Source organism: Leptonychotes weddellii, chromosome 1, assembly GCF_054177405.1.
Source record: "Leptonychotes weddellii isolate Sample4059 chromosome 1, ASM5417740v2, whole genome shotgun sequence".
Classification (NCBI taxonomy): Eukaryota; Metazoa; Chordata; class Mammalia; order Carnivora; family Phocidae; genus Leptonychotes; species Leptonychotes weddellii.
Window position 1 is genome coordinate 128,660,977 of NC_138369.1, and position 18,108 is coordinate 128,679,084.

General features: G+C 45.9%; 2 protein-coding genes and 2 long non-coding RNA genes across 7 annotated transcripts in view; 2 read left to right on the forward strand and 2 right to left on the reverse strand.

Annotated features, from left to right (window-relative positions):
• Window positions 1–243: 243 nt before the first annotated feature.
• LOC145723686 (uncharacterized) lies at window positions 244–2,820 on the reverse strand. The gene is made up of 2 exons (XR_014148944.1): window positions 2,574–2,820; window positions 244–1,479 (listed from the first exon to the last, which is right to left on the reverse strand). It is a non-coding gene; the product is annotated as an uncharacterized LOC145723686 (long non-coding RNA).
• On the forward strand, window positions 1,470–15,162 carry TM4SF19 (transmembrane 4 L six family member 19). Of its 4 annotated transcripts, none has more exons than XM_081832183.1 (7): window positions 1,472–1,919; window positions 6,101–6,208; window positions 6,286–6,363; window positions 8,952–9,153; window positions 9,893–9,970; window positions 12,728–12,897; window positions 13,182–15,162. In XM_081832183.1, exons 4-7 carry the CDS (start codon window positions 8,953–8,955, stop codon window positions 13,360–13,362), a joined length of 630 nt encoding a protein of 209 aa, XP_081688309.1. In that variant the 5' UTR covers window positions 1,472–1,919; window positions 6,101–6,208; window positions 6,286–6,363; window position 8,952; the 3' UTR covers window positions 13,363–15,162. The 4 variants fall into 4 exon arrangements, with proteins under 4 accessions (XP_030893034.1, XP_081688309.1, XP_081688306.1 ...); XM_081832180.1 differs by lacking the exon at window positions 6,286–6,363 and adding an exon at window positions 8,575–8,706; XM_031037175.2 differs by lacking the exon at window positions 6,286–6,363 and having other exon boundaries at window positions 1,473–1,919.
• LOC145723687 (uncharacterized) lies at window positions 12,966–16,644 on the reverse strand. The gene is made up of 2 exons (XR_014148945.1): window positions 15,569–16,644; window positions 12,966–13,461 (listed from the first exon to the last, which is right to left on the reverse strand). It is a non-coding gene; the product is annotated as an uncharacterized LOC145723687 (long non-coding RNA).
• A 1,153-nt stretch (window positions 16,645–17,797) lies between these two features.
• Window positions 17,798–18,108, forward strand: part of DYNLT2B (dynein light chain Tctex-type 2B) — a 20,764-nt gene continuing 20,453 nt past the window's right edge. Inside the window, exon 1 of the mRNA XM_081832189.1 lies at window positions 17,798–18,069. Coding sequence (XP_081688315.1) covers window positions 17,951–18,069 — 119 coding nt within the window. The 5' untranslated portion in view covers window positions 17,798–17,950. The remainder of the gene's footprint in view (window positions 18,070–18,108) is intronic.

The window sequence follows — 18,108 nt, forward strand, 5'->3', positions numbered from 1 at the left end:
TAACATCTCTGCACAGAGACTATGTGTGTTACTTCATTCAGTGCATGAATTAATTCATTAGCCAAGTGACTCCTGAACTCCTACCATGTTCTAAGCTCTGTGGTAGGTTCTGGGTATAGAGAGCAGAGTAAGATACAGCCTCGGCCCTCAAGGATCTCACAGTTGTGGGAGAAGAGGCACATAAACAGCATGGGTAAATCAAATGCAGTGAGAAGTGGGCAAAGATTTTTTAAACAGGATACAAAAAAAAAGTGACCATAAAAGGAAAAGATCGGTAAATGGAACTTAATTAAAATCAAGAACTTCTCTTCATCAAAACACATTGTCACTAAGAACGTGGAAAAGCAAACCACGGCAGGAGAAAACATTCATAATACATATATCTGACAAAGGGCTCATGTCTGGAATTATAAAGAACTCCCACCAACCAGTAAGGAAAAGACAAAGAACCAACAAAAACTGGGCAAACGACTTGAGCAGGCACTTTTCAAAAAAAAGGTTCTCCAAACGGCCGGGTAAAGTGCTTACTCATCAAGAAAATGAAAACAAAAACCACAATGAGATACTACTAAACCATTGGAATACCAAAAATTAAGAATACATAAATCTTAATTATTTTTTAATGTTTTTTTTTAATTTTTAAGTAATCTCTACACCCAATGTGGACTTCAAACTTACAACCCTGAGATCCAGAGTCGCACACTCCACTGACTGAACCAGCCAGGCGCCCCCACAAATCTTAATTATAAAACCTAGTGATGGGGCGCCTGGGTGGCTCAGTCGGTTAATCGTCTGTCTGCCTTCGGCTCAGGTCATGATCCCGGGGTCCTGGGATGGAGCCCTGCACTGGGGAGATTTATGTATTTTACTGTGTGGATATAATACCTACATTTAAAAAATAATAATGGGGCGCCTGGGTGGCTCAGTTGGTTAAGCGACTGCCTTCGGCTCAGGTCATGATCCTGGAGTCCAGGGATCGAGTCTCGCATCGGGCTCCCTGCTCAGCGGGGAGTCTGCTTCTCCCTCTGACCCTCCCCCCTCTCATGTGCTCTCTCTCTCTCATTCTCTCTCTCTCAAATAAATAAATAAAATCTTAAAAAAAAAAAAAGAAAAGGCAAAACCCTATTTAAAAATAATAATAATAATAATAATAATGAAGTACAGTGAGAATCTGGAGAAAGAAGTGCCTAACCCTGAGTGAAGCAATCAGGGAAGGCTTCCCCGGGGGTGTTTGAACTGGATCTTGAATAAGAGCTTTTCAGAAGAGGGTCAGAGCTCGCCCATACAGACGGCACCCCGAAATGCTCAGCGCTCTGGTGGGCAAGGCGACGGTGACCTGCGGCTTGAACAAAGAAGTGAGAAGGCGAGCGGAGGAACCCGGCTACACACATCCAGTCAGCTGAGAGCAAAGGAAGGAGGGCCATGAGGAAAAAAGGGTGGCGGCTCTCCTCAGTGCTGGTTTTCCCAAGAGCCCCAGCTCTGCAATGAGTGGAACAGATAGTGTGTGAAAAGGTGTCGCTGCTTTGGGAGAGAAGGGAGCATAAGGTATTTCTCATGGGTGCTTGTCTGACTCACTGAGACATTTTAGCTCACGAGGCCATGCCTCCTGGTTCCTTCCTTCGGGTCACATGAAAATGAGCAGCGGGTGGGTCATCGGGAGAGGGCTCTCCAAGGGGAGAAAAGCTCCCCGGCCGGAGGCCTGTGGGCAGCGGCGTGGGGCGCACACGCCCTCACACGCTCGCCCGCCCGGCGGACCTCCGCATACATCCAGAGCCTGCCTGGCCTCTTGGGGAGGCCGGGGCCCTCCGGCTGGCCTTGCGGGAGGGCCCGCCGCGCCGCGGGGGCACGGGCCTGCTCTGAAGACGGAGCCCTTCTCCAGCCCCTTCCTCTCCCATCCTGAGCCCTGCCCCCGGATGCAGGTAAGCCGAGAGGAAAGGCCCAGGGAGCGGAGGGCCAGGGAACAGCAGGGCCTACCCGCTGAGAGCGCCCACGTCCGACTGCATTGGGCCCTGGCTCTGTCTCTGAGCCGTTGTGCGGCTTCAGGCCGTCCCTGGACCTTCGCTTCGCCTCCGTCTGTCGCCTGCGGGCTTCTACCGGGGCTTAGAATACATTCCCTGCCCTGCTGTGCCTTGTTGTCAGTGACGCTTGAGCTTGGTCAGCACGTCTTCTGCGGGACGAGATCAGGGGATCCTCGGTGCGCTTCTGTGACACCTTCCGTGGGACACCGCGGCTCAGCACTTGCTTAGAGCCTTGTCGCTGGCCCCATGAGGCTTTCAGCTCCTCAAGAAAAGACACGGTCTCTGAGTCACTGATGCTATCTCCAGCTTCTGGCATTGGGACCGGCAGAAAGCAGACACACTTAATTGGTACTGACTGAGGAAGGGATGAAAGAAAAGGCTGTCCAGGCGCCGGGGGAGGTAGAGAGACACACAAAGAATTTGCCGTCTCTTCCTCCACGTGACTCAGCTGGTCACTCCTGTTGTTGCCTAGACATCTGGCGGAGGACTTGGGCACCCAGCCAGGATCTCAGGTTAGAACAGGGCCTCCCCTAAAGCCCGGTTTTAAAGTTTTACCTTATGATCCTGCTTATCTCTTCAGAGATCAAATTAGCCGACCTCTTGGCTAATCTCCGGGCTCACATTTGTGGAAGCGTTTCTCAGAATGTTGTGATTTCTTGCGGAACAAAGTCAGGGAGAGGAAGTGAAATGCAGACCGGTTTGAATCAGTGGGAGCAGCAGCGCCAAGTGCTTTTAGCAGGAGATTAGCGGACAGCCCGGATTCTCTGAGTTCCACTCATCCCGAAGGCCATGCTCAACTTCTTTTTTTTTTTTTTTTTAAATATATTTTATTTATTTGACAGAGAGAGAGAGCACACAAGCAGGGGGAGCAGCAGAGGGAGAAGCAGGCTCCCTGCTGAGCAGAGAGCCCGATGCGGGACTCGATCCCAGGACTCCGGGATCATGACCTGAACCGAAGGCAGTCGCTTAACCAACTGAGCCACCCAGGCGCCCCATGCTCAACTTCTTAATTTTCCCTCTGCATGTTTATATTCTTTAGTTTCCCTTATAAAACTGTTTTCCTGATAGAAAAATTTCCATAGAAGAGATTGTCAGGGCGGTTTCTTTTGGTTATCTACGTCTAGACAGGCCTTACTCACGGGTGGGATGACTTGCAAGCGGCCGAAGGCGCACCTGAATCATAAAACTCCCCCCAGCCCGCGGTCTGCGGCCCTGGCTTGAAAGTCCAGCTGCACACAGGTCCTTGCTTGGGCCCCTGACAAAATGTCAGTCATCTGGGAGGGGGTGTGGGTTAAAGTCGTTTACTTGCTAACACCCTCGATTGGTTAATTTGCTCCAACACAGAGACACACCAAGAGCCCTGCACCCGATGACGGGACAGTCTGGGAGGGAGGCTGCCCAGACAGGCACTTACATCCCAAAGGCTGGTGGGCAGACTGTGGGGAGGATTGTTTTCCTACAGGTGTCCTGTCTCCTGACAACAGGGCCTATTCATCACCCCGAGGGCCCGAGAACTAGGAGCAAGCAGCCAGGACTTCAGGAAAAGCGGCCTCCTCTCGTGGGCCAGCTGGGAGAGCGCGCTGGGGAGGAAACACAGCATCCCTCCTGGTCCCTGGTCCCCGCCCTTCCCTCTAGCCTCCTTGCATCCCTGGGGTAAGGGTCACTGTTGCTTCATTTCCTTCCCCTACTCCCCCAACGCATGCCCCCGCTGTCCTGGAGGCCTGAACATATTTCATCCGGGGCAAGTTCTTTTATTCACTGTAAGAAAAATGGCTTAGAGAGCAAATACCCTGCGGAGAGGACACACAGTGAGGGCAACTCTCCACACTAAGACATTAGCAATTGCAGCAGGAAGTTCTCCATTGGGAGGAGTTGCAGGAGGTGAGTGTGGACTCTGGGATTAGGGGAAGCAAAGATCACTAGAGGCTGCGGGGGGCTGGGGAACCAGGGGGAGGGCGCAGGAGCATACACCACCAATCCAAAGGCCTGCTCGGTGCTCTGTCTGGCTCCAGTCTCTTTACCACAAGACAAATGGACAATGCTAGGCTAATCAAGTTCTTGTTTTTGAAAAACTGAGTTCGTTAAGTTGTAAAACTGTTTTTAAGAAGGTATGATAAGGGCGCCTGGGTGGCTCAGTTGGTTAAGCGACTGCCTTCGGCTCAGGTCATGATCCTGGAGTCCTGGAATCGAGTCCCGCATTGGGCTCCCTGCTCAGCAGGGAGTCTGCTTCTCCCTCTGACCCTCCTCCCTCTCATGCTCTCTGTCTCTCATTCTCTCTGTCTCAAATAAATAAATAAAATCTTTAAAAAAAAAAAAAGAAGGTATGATAAAAATAAAAATTAAGGATAGTCATTTTAGGAAGGAATCCAGGAAAATAGGATTTTTTTTTTTTAAGATTTTATTTATTTATTTGACAGAGAGAGAGACAGCGAGAGAGGGAACACAAGCAGGGGGAGTGGAAGAGGGAGAAGCAGGCTTCCCACTGAGCAGGGAGCCCGATGCGGGGCTTGATTCCAGGACCCTGGGATCATGACCTGAGCCGAAGGCAGACGCTTAACCATCTGAGGCACCCAGGCACCCCAAAAGAGTAGGATTGATAGGCATACGTAGATCTTCAGTAATATTAGTGGTAACGACCTGTTTTGTAAGCTGGTCCCATTTACATGGGTGTTGTTTAATTTTTCATACGGCTTATAAGTACAAATATATACACTATGTTTAATTCTCCAAACTCTGAAATATTTTATTACATATATATTTGGATGTAGATGTGTAAAAGAGAGATGGGGGCTCTGGTTCACACATATTTTCTGATTACGTGCAAAGTAATGTGTTGGGAGGGGAGTGTTAAGAGTCTTAGGTCAGACAGACCTGAATCACAAAGCAGCAACAATCAACTTCTTGGGGATGTCAAGGCACTGATTTTTTTCAGGTCCATACTGACACAAGTCTACCCAAATATCACCAACCCTATTGTAATTCATGTTTAGAAAAATGACAAGAAAATAAATATATAAATAAATAAAAATTTTTAAAAAAATAATAAAGAAAAACGACAAGAAGTTCATGTATCAGTGAAAATGTAAAAAGGAGAAATGGTTATAAGTAAAAGTGTGGAGGAGGCATTTTACAACTTACCTAGATGAGACATTTAATTTTGCAATCCATTTCATTGATGTATAATTAAAGCACAATAAAATTGACCAATTTTCAGAGCCCAGTTTGATGAGTTTTGTCAATACATTTAGTTGCATATTCACTACCAGAATCTAGACACAGAACACATCTCCATCACCTCCACAAGTTTCCTAATGCCCTTGTATTGATCCCCTCTCCCATTCCCTAGCCCTGGTAGCCACTGATCTGCTTCCTATCACTAGGTTTGCCTTTTCTAGAATTTCATATAAATAGAATCATACAGTGAGTAGTCTGTATGATTGTTTCTGTAGTGGTTTGTCTCTGGCTTCTGTCACTTAGCATAATGCTTTTGAGAGTCATCCATATGGTTGCATGTATTGGTAGTTTATTCTGTTTTGTTGCCTCATGGAGGTACTCATTTGCATGGATATGCCACAATTTATTTATTCACTTATTGATGAACATTTGAGTTATTTCTCATTTTTTAACTGATTTTTTTTATCATGGTAAAATGTATATATCATAAAATTTGTTATTTTAACAATGTAGTGGCATTAATTACACTCAAAATATTGTGTAACCATCACCACTATATATTCCTAAAATTCTTTCATCACCCCAAACAGAAACTCTGTAACCATTTAACAATAACTCCCCATTCCTCTGCTCCCGGTCCCTGGTGACCCCTAATCTACTTTCTGTCTCTATGAATGTGCCTACTCTGGATATTTCATATAAGCGAAATCACACAGTATTTGTCCTTCAGTGTCTGGCTTATTTCATTTAGCATAAGGTTTTCAGGTTTCACCCATGTTGTAGCATGTTTCAGAACTTCTTTCATTTTTACAGCTGAATAATATTCTGTTGTGTAAATATGCCACATTTTGTTTATCTATTTATCTTTTGGTGCACACTTAGGTTGTTCCCATATTTCTAATTTGTAGTTATTGTGAATAAAGCTGCTATGGATATTCAAGTCCTAATCTTTGTGTGGACGTGTGCTTTCATTTCTCTTGGATAAATACGTAGAAGTGGAACTACCTGATCATTTGGTAAGTAAATGCTTAACTTTATAAGAAACTGCTAAGCTAATTTACAAAGTGGCTTGTAACATTTGTATTCTCATTAGTTACCTATGAGAGTTCCCGTTGCACCACATCTTCACCAACACTTGGTAGAGTCCAACTTTTGAATTGAAATAATTCCGGTGGGTGTGTAGTAGGATCTTATTTTAGTTTTAATTTGTGTTTCCTTATGTAAATGATGTTGAGCATCTTTTCCTATTCTTAGCTGTCATCCATATATCTTCTTTTGTGAGATGAAATGAGGTGTCTGTTTAAATCTCTTTCCCATTTTTAAAATCAAGCTGTTGTCTTATTATTAGAGTTTTAAGAGTTCTTCATATAGTCTAGTTACAAGTCTGTTATCAGACCTGTATGTATTCGCATTCACATACATATTTGCAAAATTTATGTTGTGAATATTTTCTCAGTCTGTGGTTTCCTTTTTCATTGTTTTCATGGTGTCTTTTTTTTCTTAAGAGAGGGAGAGACAGAGAGAGAGAATCTTAAGCAGGCTCCATACCCAGCTTGGAGTCGGATGTGGGGCTTGATCCCACAACCCTGAGATCATGACCTGAGCCAATATCAATAGTTGGACGCTTAACTGACTGAGCCACACAGGCCCCCCCATGGTATCTTTTGAAAAGCAAATTAATTTTGAAGTAGTTTATCATTTTTATGGGTTGTACCTTTTGCTTTTATCAAATAAATCGCTAACTCAGGATCCCAGGGGCACCTGGTTAGCTCAGTCTGTGGAGCATGTGACTCTTGATCTCAGGGTTGTGGGCTCAAGCCCCATGTTAGATGTAGAGATTACTTAAAAATACAATCTTTTTTTTTTTTAAAGATTTTATTTTTTTATTTTTTTGACAGAAGAGACATAGCGAGAGCAGGAACACAAGCAGGGGGAGTGGGAGAGGGAGAAGCAGGCTTCCTGCAGAGCAGGGAGCCCGATGCGGGGCTCGATCCCAGGACCCTGGGATCATGACCTGAGCCGAAGGCAGACGCTTAATGACTGAGCCACCCAGGCGCCCTAAAAATACAATCTTAAAAAAAACAAAAAGATCCCAATGTTTTTTCCTTTGCTTTCCTCTAGAAATTTAGTAAGTTTAGACCTATGGTTCATTTCTAACTAATTATTGAATATGGTTTGCAGTAATAGTCATGGTATATATTTTTTTGTTTTGCATATAGATTGTTCCAGCACTGTTTGAGATTATCCTTTTCCCATTGAAATACTGTCTTTTTAAAAAATCATTTGCTAATATGTGTATGTCTATTTCTGAATTCTCTAGTCTGTTCTAGTGGTCTGTATGTCTTTATACACCAGCACTTTACTTTTTGTAACTTTACTGTAACTTTATAATGTCTTGAAATCAGATGGTGTATGTCTTCCAACTTTGTTCTTTTTCAAAAGTATTTTAGCTAATCTAGGACTTTTGCATTTCCATATAAATTTAGATTCAGCTTGTTAATTTCTACAACAAAACACTGCTAGGATTTTGACTGAGATTGTATTGAATCCACACATCAATTTAGAGAGAACTGACATGTTAATGATAGTGAATCTTTTGATCCACAAATGTGGTATATCTCTCCATTTATTTAGGTCTTTCATTTTTCTCAGCAATATTTTGTTATATTTACTGTACCAAAGTCTTGCACATATTTTGTTAAATTTATCCATAAGTATTTTCTATTCTTATGCTATTTATTGTTTTTTTATTTTTATTTTTTAAAGATTTTATTTATTGGAGAGAGAGAGAGAGAACACAAGAGGGATGAGGGGCAGAGGGAGAAGCAGACTCCCCACTGAGCAGGGAGCCCGATGTGGGGCTCAATCCCAGGACTCCAGGATCATGACCTGAGCCGAAGGCAGACGCTTAACCGACTGAGCCACCCAGGCGCCCCTAAATATTGTTTTTTAAATTTTTACAATTTATCATTGCTTGTATACAGAAATACAATAGAATCTTTGTATATTAATTTTTTATTCTGTAACTTGCTAAACTCACTTAGTAGTTCTAGTAACTTTTTTTTTTTTTTAAAGATTTTATTTATTTATTTGACAGAGAGAGACACAGCGAGAGAGGGATCACAAGCAGGGGGAGTGGAAGAGGGAGAAGCAGGCTCCCGCAGAGCAGGGAGCCTGATGTGGGACTCGATCCCAGGACCCTGGGATCATGACCTGAGCTGAAGGCAGTCGCTTAACCAACTGAGCCACCCAGGCGCCCAATTCTAGTAACTTTTTGATAGATTCCTTTGGTTTTTCTACATAGATAATCGTGTTACCTTACTTCTTTCTTTCCTGTCTGTATGGCTTTTGCTTCTTTTTATTTTCTTATTGCACTGGATAGGATTTCCTGTACTACTGAATGGAAGTGGTGACAGTGGACATCTCTAAAATGACATCTTTTATAAAGAGAGAGGATGACACCTTTAAACATTTTTTCCTGTCCCAAATAGAAATAATCACTGGCTGTATAGAGGTACAAGCAAAATATGATGGGATGAGTTGGGGTTGGCAGAAAATGGAGCAATTAAATCCTATCCATTGGGGACTGTTTATAGAAGGCAAAGTTTTTAAGCAAGTTCTTTGGCTCTTCTTGATCTGACCTGGGCAGGTGACATTATCTGTAGTCTGTTTCCCCCACCCTACCCTTGCTATGGGTGTTCCCCTTCCTGATGCTTCCAGCCAACAGAGCTACCATGACTCTCTATCCATTGGTTCCAGGATGCTGTCCTCTCCTGATGTGATGGCATGCTCACGGACCTGCTCCTGCATCCTGGGGCTGAGCCTTGGGACTACCGCCCTGTTTGCTGCTGGAGCCAACTTGGTTCTCCTCTTTCCTAACTGGGATGTGACCTACCTGTTGAGGGGCCTCATTGGCAGGCATGCCATGCTGGGCTCTGGGCTCTGGGGAGGAGGACTCATGGTAAGTGTTTGGAGTTTCTTGGGTGTGAATTCCCCAAACACCCCTCAGGGTGGAGCAGGGAAGTGGCAGGGGAGTAGTGTTTTGGTTCTTTGCAAGAATGCTTGGTCTTGGGGGTGCCTGGCTGGCTCAATGGGTAGAGCATGTGACTCCTGATCTCAGGGTTGTGAGTTTGAGCCCCACATTGGGCGTAGAGATTACTTAAAAATAAAATCTTAAAAAAAAAAAAAAAAAGAGGGCGCCTCGGTGGCTCAGTTGGTTAAGCGACTGCCTTCGGCTCGGGTCATGATCCTGGAGTCCCAGGATCGAGTCCCGCATCGGGCTCCCTGCTCGGCGGGGAGTCTGCTTCTCCCTCTGACCCTCCCCCCTCTCATGTGCTTGCTCTCTCTCATTCTCTCTCTCTCAAATAAAAAAAAAAAAAAAAAAAAAGAATGCTTGATCTAGCAAGCTGGTCATGGGTCTATAGCAATTCCAAGGAATAGGTGACTCTAGGAAGACTTGTCAAGTCTTGTTGCTGAACTTTGGCTTAGGACTAGAAGGCTGGGTATAAACATTGCCATCCAGAGAGTCAGGTCAGGCTAGTCATCCAATTGGGTCCTGACAGTCAAAGCGAAACCCTCTGGGAAAGATAGGATTATCAAATTCATGTGAGGTGCCCAACGGATCTATTTCAAAGGCACAAGTGGCAGCTAGAAATGTCGATTACCCAATCTCTTCTTACCATTCTTCTCCCCTCTCCCAGGTACTCACTGCAGCTATCCTCATCTCCTTGATGGGCTGGAGATATGGCTGCTTCAGTAAGAGTGGGCCCTGCCGAAGTGTAAGCACCAGATTCTACTCTTCTAATACCTAGAATGTCCCCACATCCTATTACTCTATAGGCAGACTGGTAAAGAGGCAATTTCAGTCTTGGGGCTTGAAGTCAGGTCCTGACTGTACCCTTCATATCCCTAAGCTGTTGGGCAAGTTCCTTAACCTTTCTGAGCTCAGGTCCTCATCTATAAAATGGGAGTGAACAGGATCAAGTTAAGGGAGTAAGTGCTTAATGAGCCAGAAATGTCTATATACATGTGAGGAACTGCTACTATTACTTTAACCTACTGAACAATATGGACATGAGTTAAATGCACTGCACTCATGTGTCATTGATAGAAAATTTCCTGGGGGGGCGCCTGGGTGGCTCAGTTGGTTAAGCGACTGCCTTCGGCTCAGGTCATGATCCTGGAGTCCCTGGATCGAGTCCCGCATCGGGCTCTCTGCTCGGCAGGGAGCCTGCTTCTCCCTCTGACCCTCCCCCCTCTCATGTGCTCTCTCTCTTTCTCTCATTCTCTCTGTCTCAAATAAATAAATAAAATCTTTAAAAAAAAAAAAGAAAAGAAAATTTCCTGGGGTGCCTGGCTGGCTCAGTGGGTAGAGCGTGCACTCAATCTCCAGGTTGTGAGTTCAAGCCCCATGTTGGGTGTGGAGTCTGCTTAAAAAAAGAAAGAAAGAAAGAAAGAAATGTCCTGGCTGTTTTGTTTAATTTTTCTTAGAGTTGGAAGGTTTTCCAGAAATCATCTAATGACTAGATTCTAGTCTAACCCCTCCATTTTACAGAAAATGAAACTGGGGCCCAGAGTAAATTTGCACTTACAACTACAGTGGCATTCATATATATCTGAAAAATCTCACTACGTAGGTAGTATAAGATATATTGCTTATTCAGTCTCAGACACATGAATTTGTGGCCTCCTTACAGTAACTCTAGAGCCTACTTTGATATCTGCCGCCCACGTATTGGGAACCCCACTGATTCAGAGTTATATGTTAAAGAATTAAATATAAACACCCACACATTTCATTCGCTATCTGTTCTCAGTCTCGTCTGGTTTTCCCCTAGGCGAGTGAGTTGTTCTCAGACTTGTGTGTGCATCAGAATCCCTTCAGGGTTTGTTAAAACATATTGCTGGCTCCACCCCCAGATTTTCTTTCTTCCTTTTTTTTTTTTTAAAGAGATATTGTCTGAGGAAAGGAGAAGGTAGGAGAGACAGGAGAGTTGACTTTATTTTATTTATTTATTGTTTTTAGAGGTGAGGGAGGAGGAGAGAGACAGGGAAAGAGAGAATCTTAAGCAGGCTCCACGCCCAGCGCAGAGTCCGATGCAGGGCTTGATCTCATGACCCTGAGATCATGACCTGAGCTGAAATCAAGAGTCAGACGCTTAACCGACTGAGCCACCCAGGCACTCCAGCCCCAACTTTTCTGGTTCAGAAGGTGGAATGAAGCAGGAAGTTGTCCATTTCTAACAAGTTTTCAGGTGATGTGATGCTGCCAGGGCCGGGACCCCATTTTGAGCATTTCCCTGGCTCCTCCCCAGTTCCCAACTAGTGTGACATTGTGGGAAAAGGACTCTATGATTCCATATAAAAATTATATCTATATTTTATTTAAATTTTTAAAATATGTATTCTTTCGAAGGGAGAAAACGACCTTGTATTCTGAGAAAGAAGCCAATTTAAAAGCAAGCTAGACTCCTGCCAAGGAAATGAACTCATTGTTATCTTTGGGGAGGGAAGTGAGTGGTGCACAGACTAAGCGCAATGACAGAACAGGAGTCCCTTCTGAGCTGACTGCAATTTCTGTCTCTGTCTCCCTCCCTCCCTTCTTTTCTACCTCCTTCCCTCTTTCCTCCCTTGTTTCCTTTCATGTTTGGTTTGAGAAAGAGAGGAATCAGGGGTAGGAGCTTGGAACTTTCGGAAATACAGCTTTCCCTTAAAAGAGTCAGAAATGAGCATGCGGGGGATGCGTGGGTGGCTCAGTCGTTAAGCATCTGCCTTTGGCTCAGGTCATGATCTCAGGGTCCTGGGATCGAGCCCCGCATCGGGCTCCCTGCTCGGCGGGAGGCCTGCTTCTCCCTCTCCCACTCCCCCTGCTTGTGTTCCCTCTCTCTCTGTGTCTCTCTCTGTCAAATAAATAAATAAAATCTTTAAAAAATTTTTTAAAATAGTAAAAAAGAAAAGGGCATGCGATGACCATCCAACCTTTCTACCCAGAGGCTGTTTAAACTTTTTTTTAAAGATTTATTAATTTATTTGAGAGAGAGAGAGAGCACACGCACAGGCGCGAGTGGGCGGGTGGTGAGGGGCAGAGGAGAGGGAGAATATTAAGCAGACTCCATGCTTAGTGTGGAGCCCGACACAGGGCTCGATCTCACAACGCTGAGATCATGACCTGAGCCAACATCAAGAGTCAGTAACTGACTGAGCCACCCAGTGGCCCCTGAGTGTAAAAGTTTTTGATGCCAACCTGTTGAGAAGCTCTGGAGGGAGAGCCTACTGGGTCAGGGAGACCGAGGTCCAAGTGCCACTGCTTCCCCCTTCTCATGCGTTCTCTCCCATCCCTTCCTGGCTCTACCCATTGACCCCTCATCAGCCACCCTGCCTTGGTTATGCTTTAATGGAGGTGCCAGGAGCAGCATTATCCCCATGTGATTTGATGGGGAAGAGCCTGAGTGCCAGAGAAGTTAGGCTTGTCCAGATCACCCCATCACCTGGTCATGACCCGGTCTCACCTCGTGGCTTCTTCCCTCCCTCTACAGATGCTCACTTCTCTGCTTTCCAGTAGCCTGGCTTTTCTTGGAGCCTTGATTTGCTTTATCACTTCCGGAGTAGCCCTGAAAGATGGTCCATTTTGCATGTTTGATGTCTCATCCTTCAATCAGACGCAAGCTTGGAAATATGGTTACCCATTCCAAGACTTGCATAACAGGTAAATGGGCGGAAACTTGGATTTTCAGTCTTCTCAGAGAGACAAAGACAGACAGAAAGACACACAGATGGCCTACAAACTCCTCTTGGTCACACGTTCTAGCATCTCCCTTCTTTGATGCTTGGCATTTTGCAGGTGCAGCAACAACAGTCACCCTCAAGAGTCTAGACCTATGGCCTTGGCTGGGGGGAGGCCCCAGGTTTCTACTGAGGTTGTTTACTTGGCTTTTCTTAGTTATTCCTCAACCCCTGGTCTCCCTCCCCTTTTTTTTTCTTTTGGGATAGGAATTATTTGTATGACCATTCCCTCTGGAACTCTGTCTGCCTGGAGCCTTCTAAAGCTGTCATTTGGCACGTGGCCTTCTTCTCCATCCTTCTGTGCATCAGCCTCCTCCAGATTCTCCTGGTGGTCATTCATTTCATCAACAGCTTCCTGGGCCTTTTCTGCAGCCTCTGTGAGAAGTGATAGGGAATGCCCTGTCATGCATGAGAGTTTTCCTCCGAAGCTGCCTTGAATCCCTTCTGCAGGATGGATTATAACCGAACTTTCCTTTTAGGTATATGCCTGTAGTGATAATAACGGTAATGATTCCTTGCACATGTATTGAATGATATATGCATTTGAAATCACATTGTAAACTGCAAGATGATATGTTAGTAGAAGGAATAATTAAGTCATTATTATTGTGCAGGAACTTACAGTTCATAAATGTCCTCCAGCCATGGTCTCATTTCAGCCTCTCAACAACTCCATAAAACTGGCCACATGTCACAGATATAGAAGTTGAAGCTCCTAGAGCATAACGGACTTACTGCCTAAAACCACTCAACTGGATTCAGGGAAAGTCAGTACCTGAGCTCCAATCTTCTAAATTCAAGTTCACCAGTTGTTATGGATTGAATTGTGGGTCCTCAAAACTCATAGGTTGAAGCCCTAACCTCCAATGTGACTGTATTTGTAGATAGAACCCTTAGGAAAGTAGTTAAGGTTAAATGAGGTCATAAAGGTAGGACCCTAACCCAGTAGGACTGGCATCCTTATAAAAAGAGGATGAGGGGGCGCCTGGGTGGCTCAGTTGGTTAAGCGACTGCCTTCGGCTCAGGTCATGATCCTGGAGTCCCTGGATCGAGTCCCGCATCGGGCTCCCTGCTCGGTGGGGAGTCTGCTTCTCCCTCTGACCCTCCCCCCTCTCATGTGCTTGCTCTCTCTCATTCTCTCTCTCTCAAATAAATAAATAAAATCTTTAAAAAAAAAAAAAAAAAGAGGATGAGACACCAGATCTCTCTCTCCACACAAGCACAGAAGAGGCCATGTGAGGACACAGCCAGAAGGTGGCCACCTGCAAGCTAAGGAGGGGGCCCTCAATAGAAACCAACCTTGTTGGTACATTCACGTTGGGACTTCCAGCCTCCAGAAAATAAATGTCTGTGGTTTGAGCCACTCAGTCTGTAGTATTTTGTTATGGCAGCCTGGGCTGATTAACTCACCAGTATTCTTTTCTTTAGTGTTCAGTGCGGTTCAATAAGTGCTAGACACTGGAGTGTGGCCGACACTGCTGTGTGTGCAGTGGATCCAAAGATGACCGAGACATGGTCCTTGACCTCGGACCCTGTCTTGTCCTTGAAGAGCTCATGATCAGGTTAGGGGAACAAACACATCTACGAACAATTTCAATGTCCTATGGTAAGGGCCATGTTAGAGGTCAACAGGACACAGAGAGAGTTCAGAGGAACAGTGAACCTCCAAGGAGAGGGTCTGTGAGAGATCAAGGAAGGCACCCCTTGTGTCTGAGCTGATTCTTGAAATAGCCCAAAAAAGAGGGGAGGAAGGGATTCCCCAGCAGAGGAAACAGCACATTCCAAGGCATGGAGGGGAGACACAGGATGGAGAACTGTGGTGCCACAGCAGTTTCTCATGTGGTACGTGGAGAGCAGAGCACCTCCCTCTCTCCCATTTCAGGATCTTGGTCAGGAGGTAGTGCTGGATGGTGAGTAGAGTCAGGAGTGGGGTAAAGGAAATCCGGGTGAGAAAGTCTGATGGGCAGGGAACAGGATGAAGCAGGCAGGAGCAGCCTGGGAAGAAACAGGAAGATGGGTACTGGCAAGAGAAGAGGTAGTGGACAAGTCCAGGGAATGAGTTGGAGACCTGGGGCTCTGGAACCACAGAGGGGACAAAGCCAGGAAGGGAGTGTGTGGGCCCAGGTGCTGCTGTATCCCCTCCATGGTCCCCTGGACCCCAGCACTGTCCCAGGTCAGGGAGGAGCCGCTGAAGCACCAGATGCCTCCAGAATACAGAATTCCTCTGTTACCGGGGGTGGGGGGTGGGAGGGGAGGAGGGAGCGGAAGGGAGAGGAAAACAGGGGTGGGGAGGAGAATGGGTGAAGAGGGAGTTCTGCATTCATTCCACCGTGGGCTCCATAGTCCTCCACACCTGGTTGTTGGCTGCCCTCTGTGGGCTCAGAGGACACCTGCATCCCCTTCCTTCTCCTTACATCCCAGGACTACCTCACACTCAGAATGGGCTTTCACCATGGTTTTTTCTCCCAAATGAAAGCTACATCTGGCTCTGGGCTTGGCTTCCAACCAGGTTTTGGGCAGAGGGGCTTCCGTTAATCTGTTCATCAGGACAGTGTTAACATTTTGTTAAGAAAAAAAAGTTGTCTGTCCCTTACCTTGTGTATGCCTTCTTGAGTATCATCATGGAATGAAGAGGAAGTTGCATTGTTTACGATCCTGCTCAGAGAAAAGTAAGCCCATCTTGGGAATAGGTTGTTCTTCAGCTTTCTGTTATAGCAGTTGGCACTCTACTTAGCCCATCGCTCCCCAGCCCAATCTGTTCACTCTTTAGGGCAAGGCCTGGGTTTTATTCACTTTTGTATCTCCAGCCCCTAGCACAGATGGAATAATAAAATGTTTATTGAATTAAATTACACATCTAATCTTCTGTGTTTTTAGTTGGACCGTAGTAGATAGGATGAGAGAAGTGTAACTGAAGAAATCATAAAAGGGGTGAGAAAGTCTGCATACTACGAGTATGATTTCTTAAGCCTGGTGAAACAGCAAGAAGAAAACACTATCTGCCCCTAGGAGACACTGGATTTCTGTGCCAGGGTAGTCTGTGGCTGCATGACCCCAGCCAAAGATGAGGCTGGTGCTGCTGAACCAAGGGGCAGCTAAAGAGGGCCTGGTTGAGGCAGCACTGAGCTGATGCTGGGTGCACACCTAGCCCCATGGCCCTAGCACAGACCCCCGTCTGCTGGCCAGTGCCAGGAGGAAGGTTCAGCAACCCAGCCAGATCATGAAAGGTCTTATTGCAGTGAATGCTGGGGAGATGGCCATAAAGAACCATTGAAAGATTTCAAGCAGAGCAGTGACAAAGGAAAGCCATTCTGGAGACAATGCGAAGGGCAGGCTGGGAAGGTGAAGTTCCTGGGAGTTTACTGGCATCAGGGAGACCAATCTAGGCTATATTACCAAGAAGACAAAACCTGGAATAGTAAAATTAGTCTCTACGGAACTTGCAAAGGTATACTTTTATAGAAACTACTCCCTTTCCATCTTAGAGGAGGAAGTTTGGCAATTTGTTAACCCAACCAATAGGAAGCCTGGATGGATATTGGGGGAATTTCTTTTCTTATTTTATTTTTTTAAGATCCTATTTATTTATTTGAGAGAAAGAGAGCGCACGAGTGGGGGGAGGGGCAGAGTGAGAGGGAGAAGCAGACTCCACACTGAGCAGGGTGCCTGATGGGGGGCTTGATTCCAGAACCCTGGAATCATGACCTGAGCTGAAGGCAGACACTTAACCAACTGAGCTACCCAGGCGCCCGTTTTCCTAGTTTTTGAAGCTGGTAGAGGCCAGGATAATATGGTTTTCCCAAACAGGACCAGAAACTGGTGCTCATTAAGTGGGGAATACACCTGAAATCTGCTCCTTTCTGAATTTTGCACTGGATCCAGGAGTGTAGGTGAGGCTGGGGGAACTGCGGGTTGGCGGTTATGGACTGGAGCAGGGCACTGCCAACTTTTTCTGTAAAGGGTCACATAAAGTTTAGACTTTAAGGGCCATATGGTTTCTTTTGCAATTGCTAAATTCTACCAATGAGCGCACAAATGTGGCCACACAATGTGCAAGTGGGCATAGCTATGTTATAAGAGAACTTTACGGATACTGAAATTTTAATTTCATGTGTAGGTTTCACGTGTCACGGATTAATCTTTTGATTTTTTTCCCCGACCATTTAAAATATAAAACCTGCTCAAAAGTTGTGAATAAAGAAATGAAGGCTGCACTTGCCCACAGGCTACAGCATGAAGACCCTTTATTTAGAGTCAGGGCCCTGCCACTCAATAGCCTTAGATGCTTGGACCTCTATGGGCCTCAGGTTCCGCATCAATTTCTTAAAATTGTGGTGCGGTTAATAAAGCCAGGAACTTTGATTATAATGTGATAAAAAAAATTTCATGCAGTTTTCTGGCGGGTAGAATGGACATTAAAAAAAAGGTATGTTCAGTTATCTTGGTAAAAGTTTCTAAATGCATAGATTGCCATTCGCCTGCATTTCTGTTGTAAAACAGAACAAGACGCGCTTTAAAGTGCTTTGGGGGGCGCCTGGGTGGCTCAGTCTTTACGCCTCTGCCTTCGGCTCAGGTCATGATCCCAGAGTCCTGGGATCCAGCCCCTGGACAGGTTCCCTGCTCCGCGGGAAGCCTGCTTCTCCCTCTCCCACTCCCCTGCTTGTGTTCCTGCTCTCGCTATCTCTCTCTCTCTGTCAAATAAATAAATAAAATCTTAAAAAAAAAAAAAATGAAATGCTTTGGAATCCCCATAGGGCTGCACCCGCCTGAAGCCGAAGTTACGGCAGCTCTCGCTCCACCAGTTCCCGCCCAGCAGCTGGTGCGCAGGCGCGGGGGTGGGGTGCGCTCGGCTGGCAGCGCGCAGCCGCGACACACAGGGCCCAAGGAGGCCCTGTTACCCTGGCGACGGTTTCCCAGCTCCCTGCTGCAACCCGCCAGGCCTTCATCGCGATACACCAAGCTAAGAAGCCCTAGCCATGACTTCGTCCACCCCAGCGTCCCTCTCTATGGGCACAGCCGACGGGTTGCCTGAGACTGAGAAGAACGCAGCGGAGTCCGAGAATACCTATATTCTGCGGCCCATTTTCCAGCAAAGGCGGGTAACGGACGGGTTGTGGTGGGGACGTCCTACGAG

Excerpts from the sequence above, each read along its gene's own strand:
- TM4SF19 (XM_081832183.1), top strand. The coding sequence starts at position 8,953 with ATGCTGTCCTCTCCTGATGTGATGGCATGCTCACGGACCTGCTCCTGC. Across the intron at positions 9,154-9,892 it reads TCTGGGGAGGAGGACTCATG|GTACTCACTGCAGCTATCCT; the intron begins GTAAGTGTTTGG and ends CCCCTCTCCCAG. Across the intron at positions 12,898-13,181 it reads TTCCAAGACTTGCATAACAG|GAATTATTTGTATGACCATT; the intron begins GTAAATGGGCGG and ends CTTTTGGGATAG.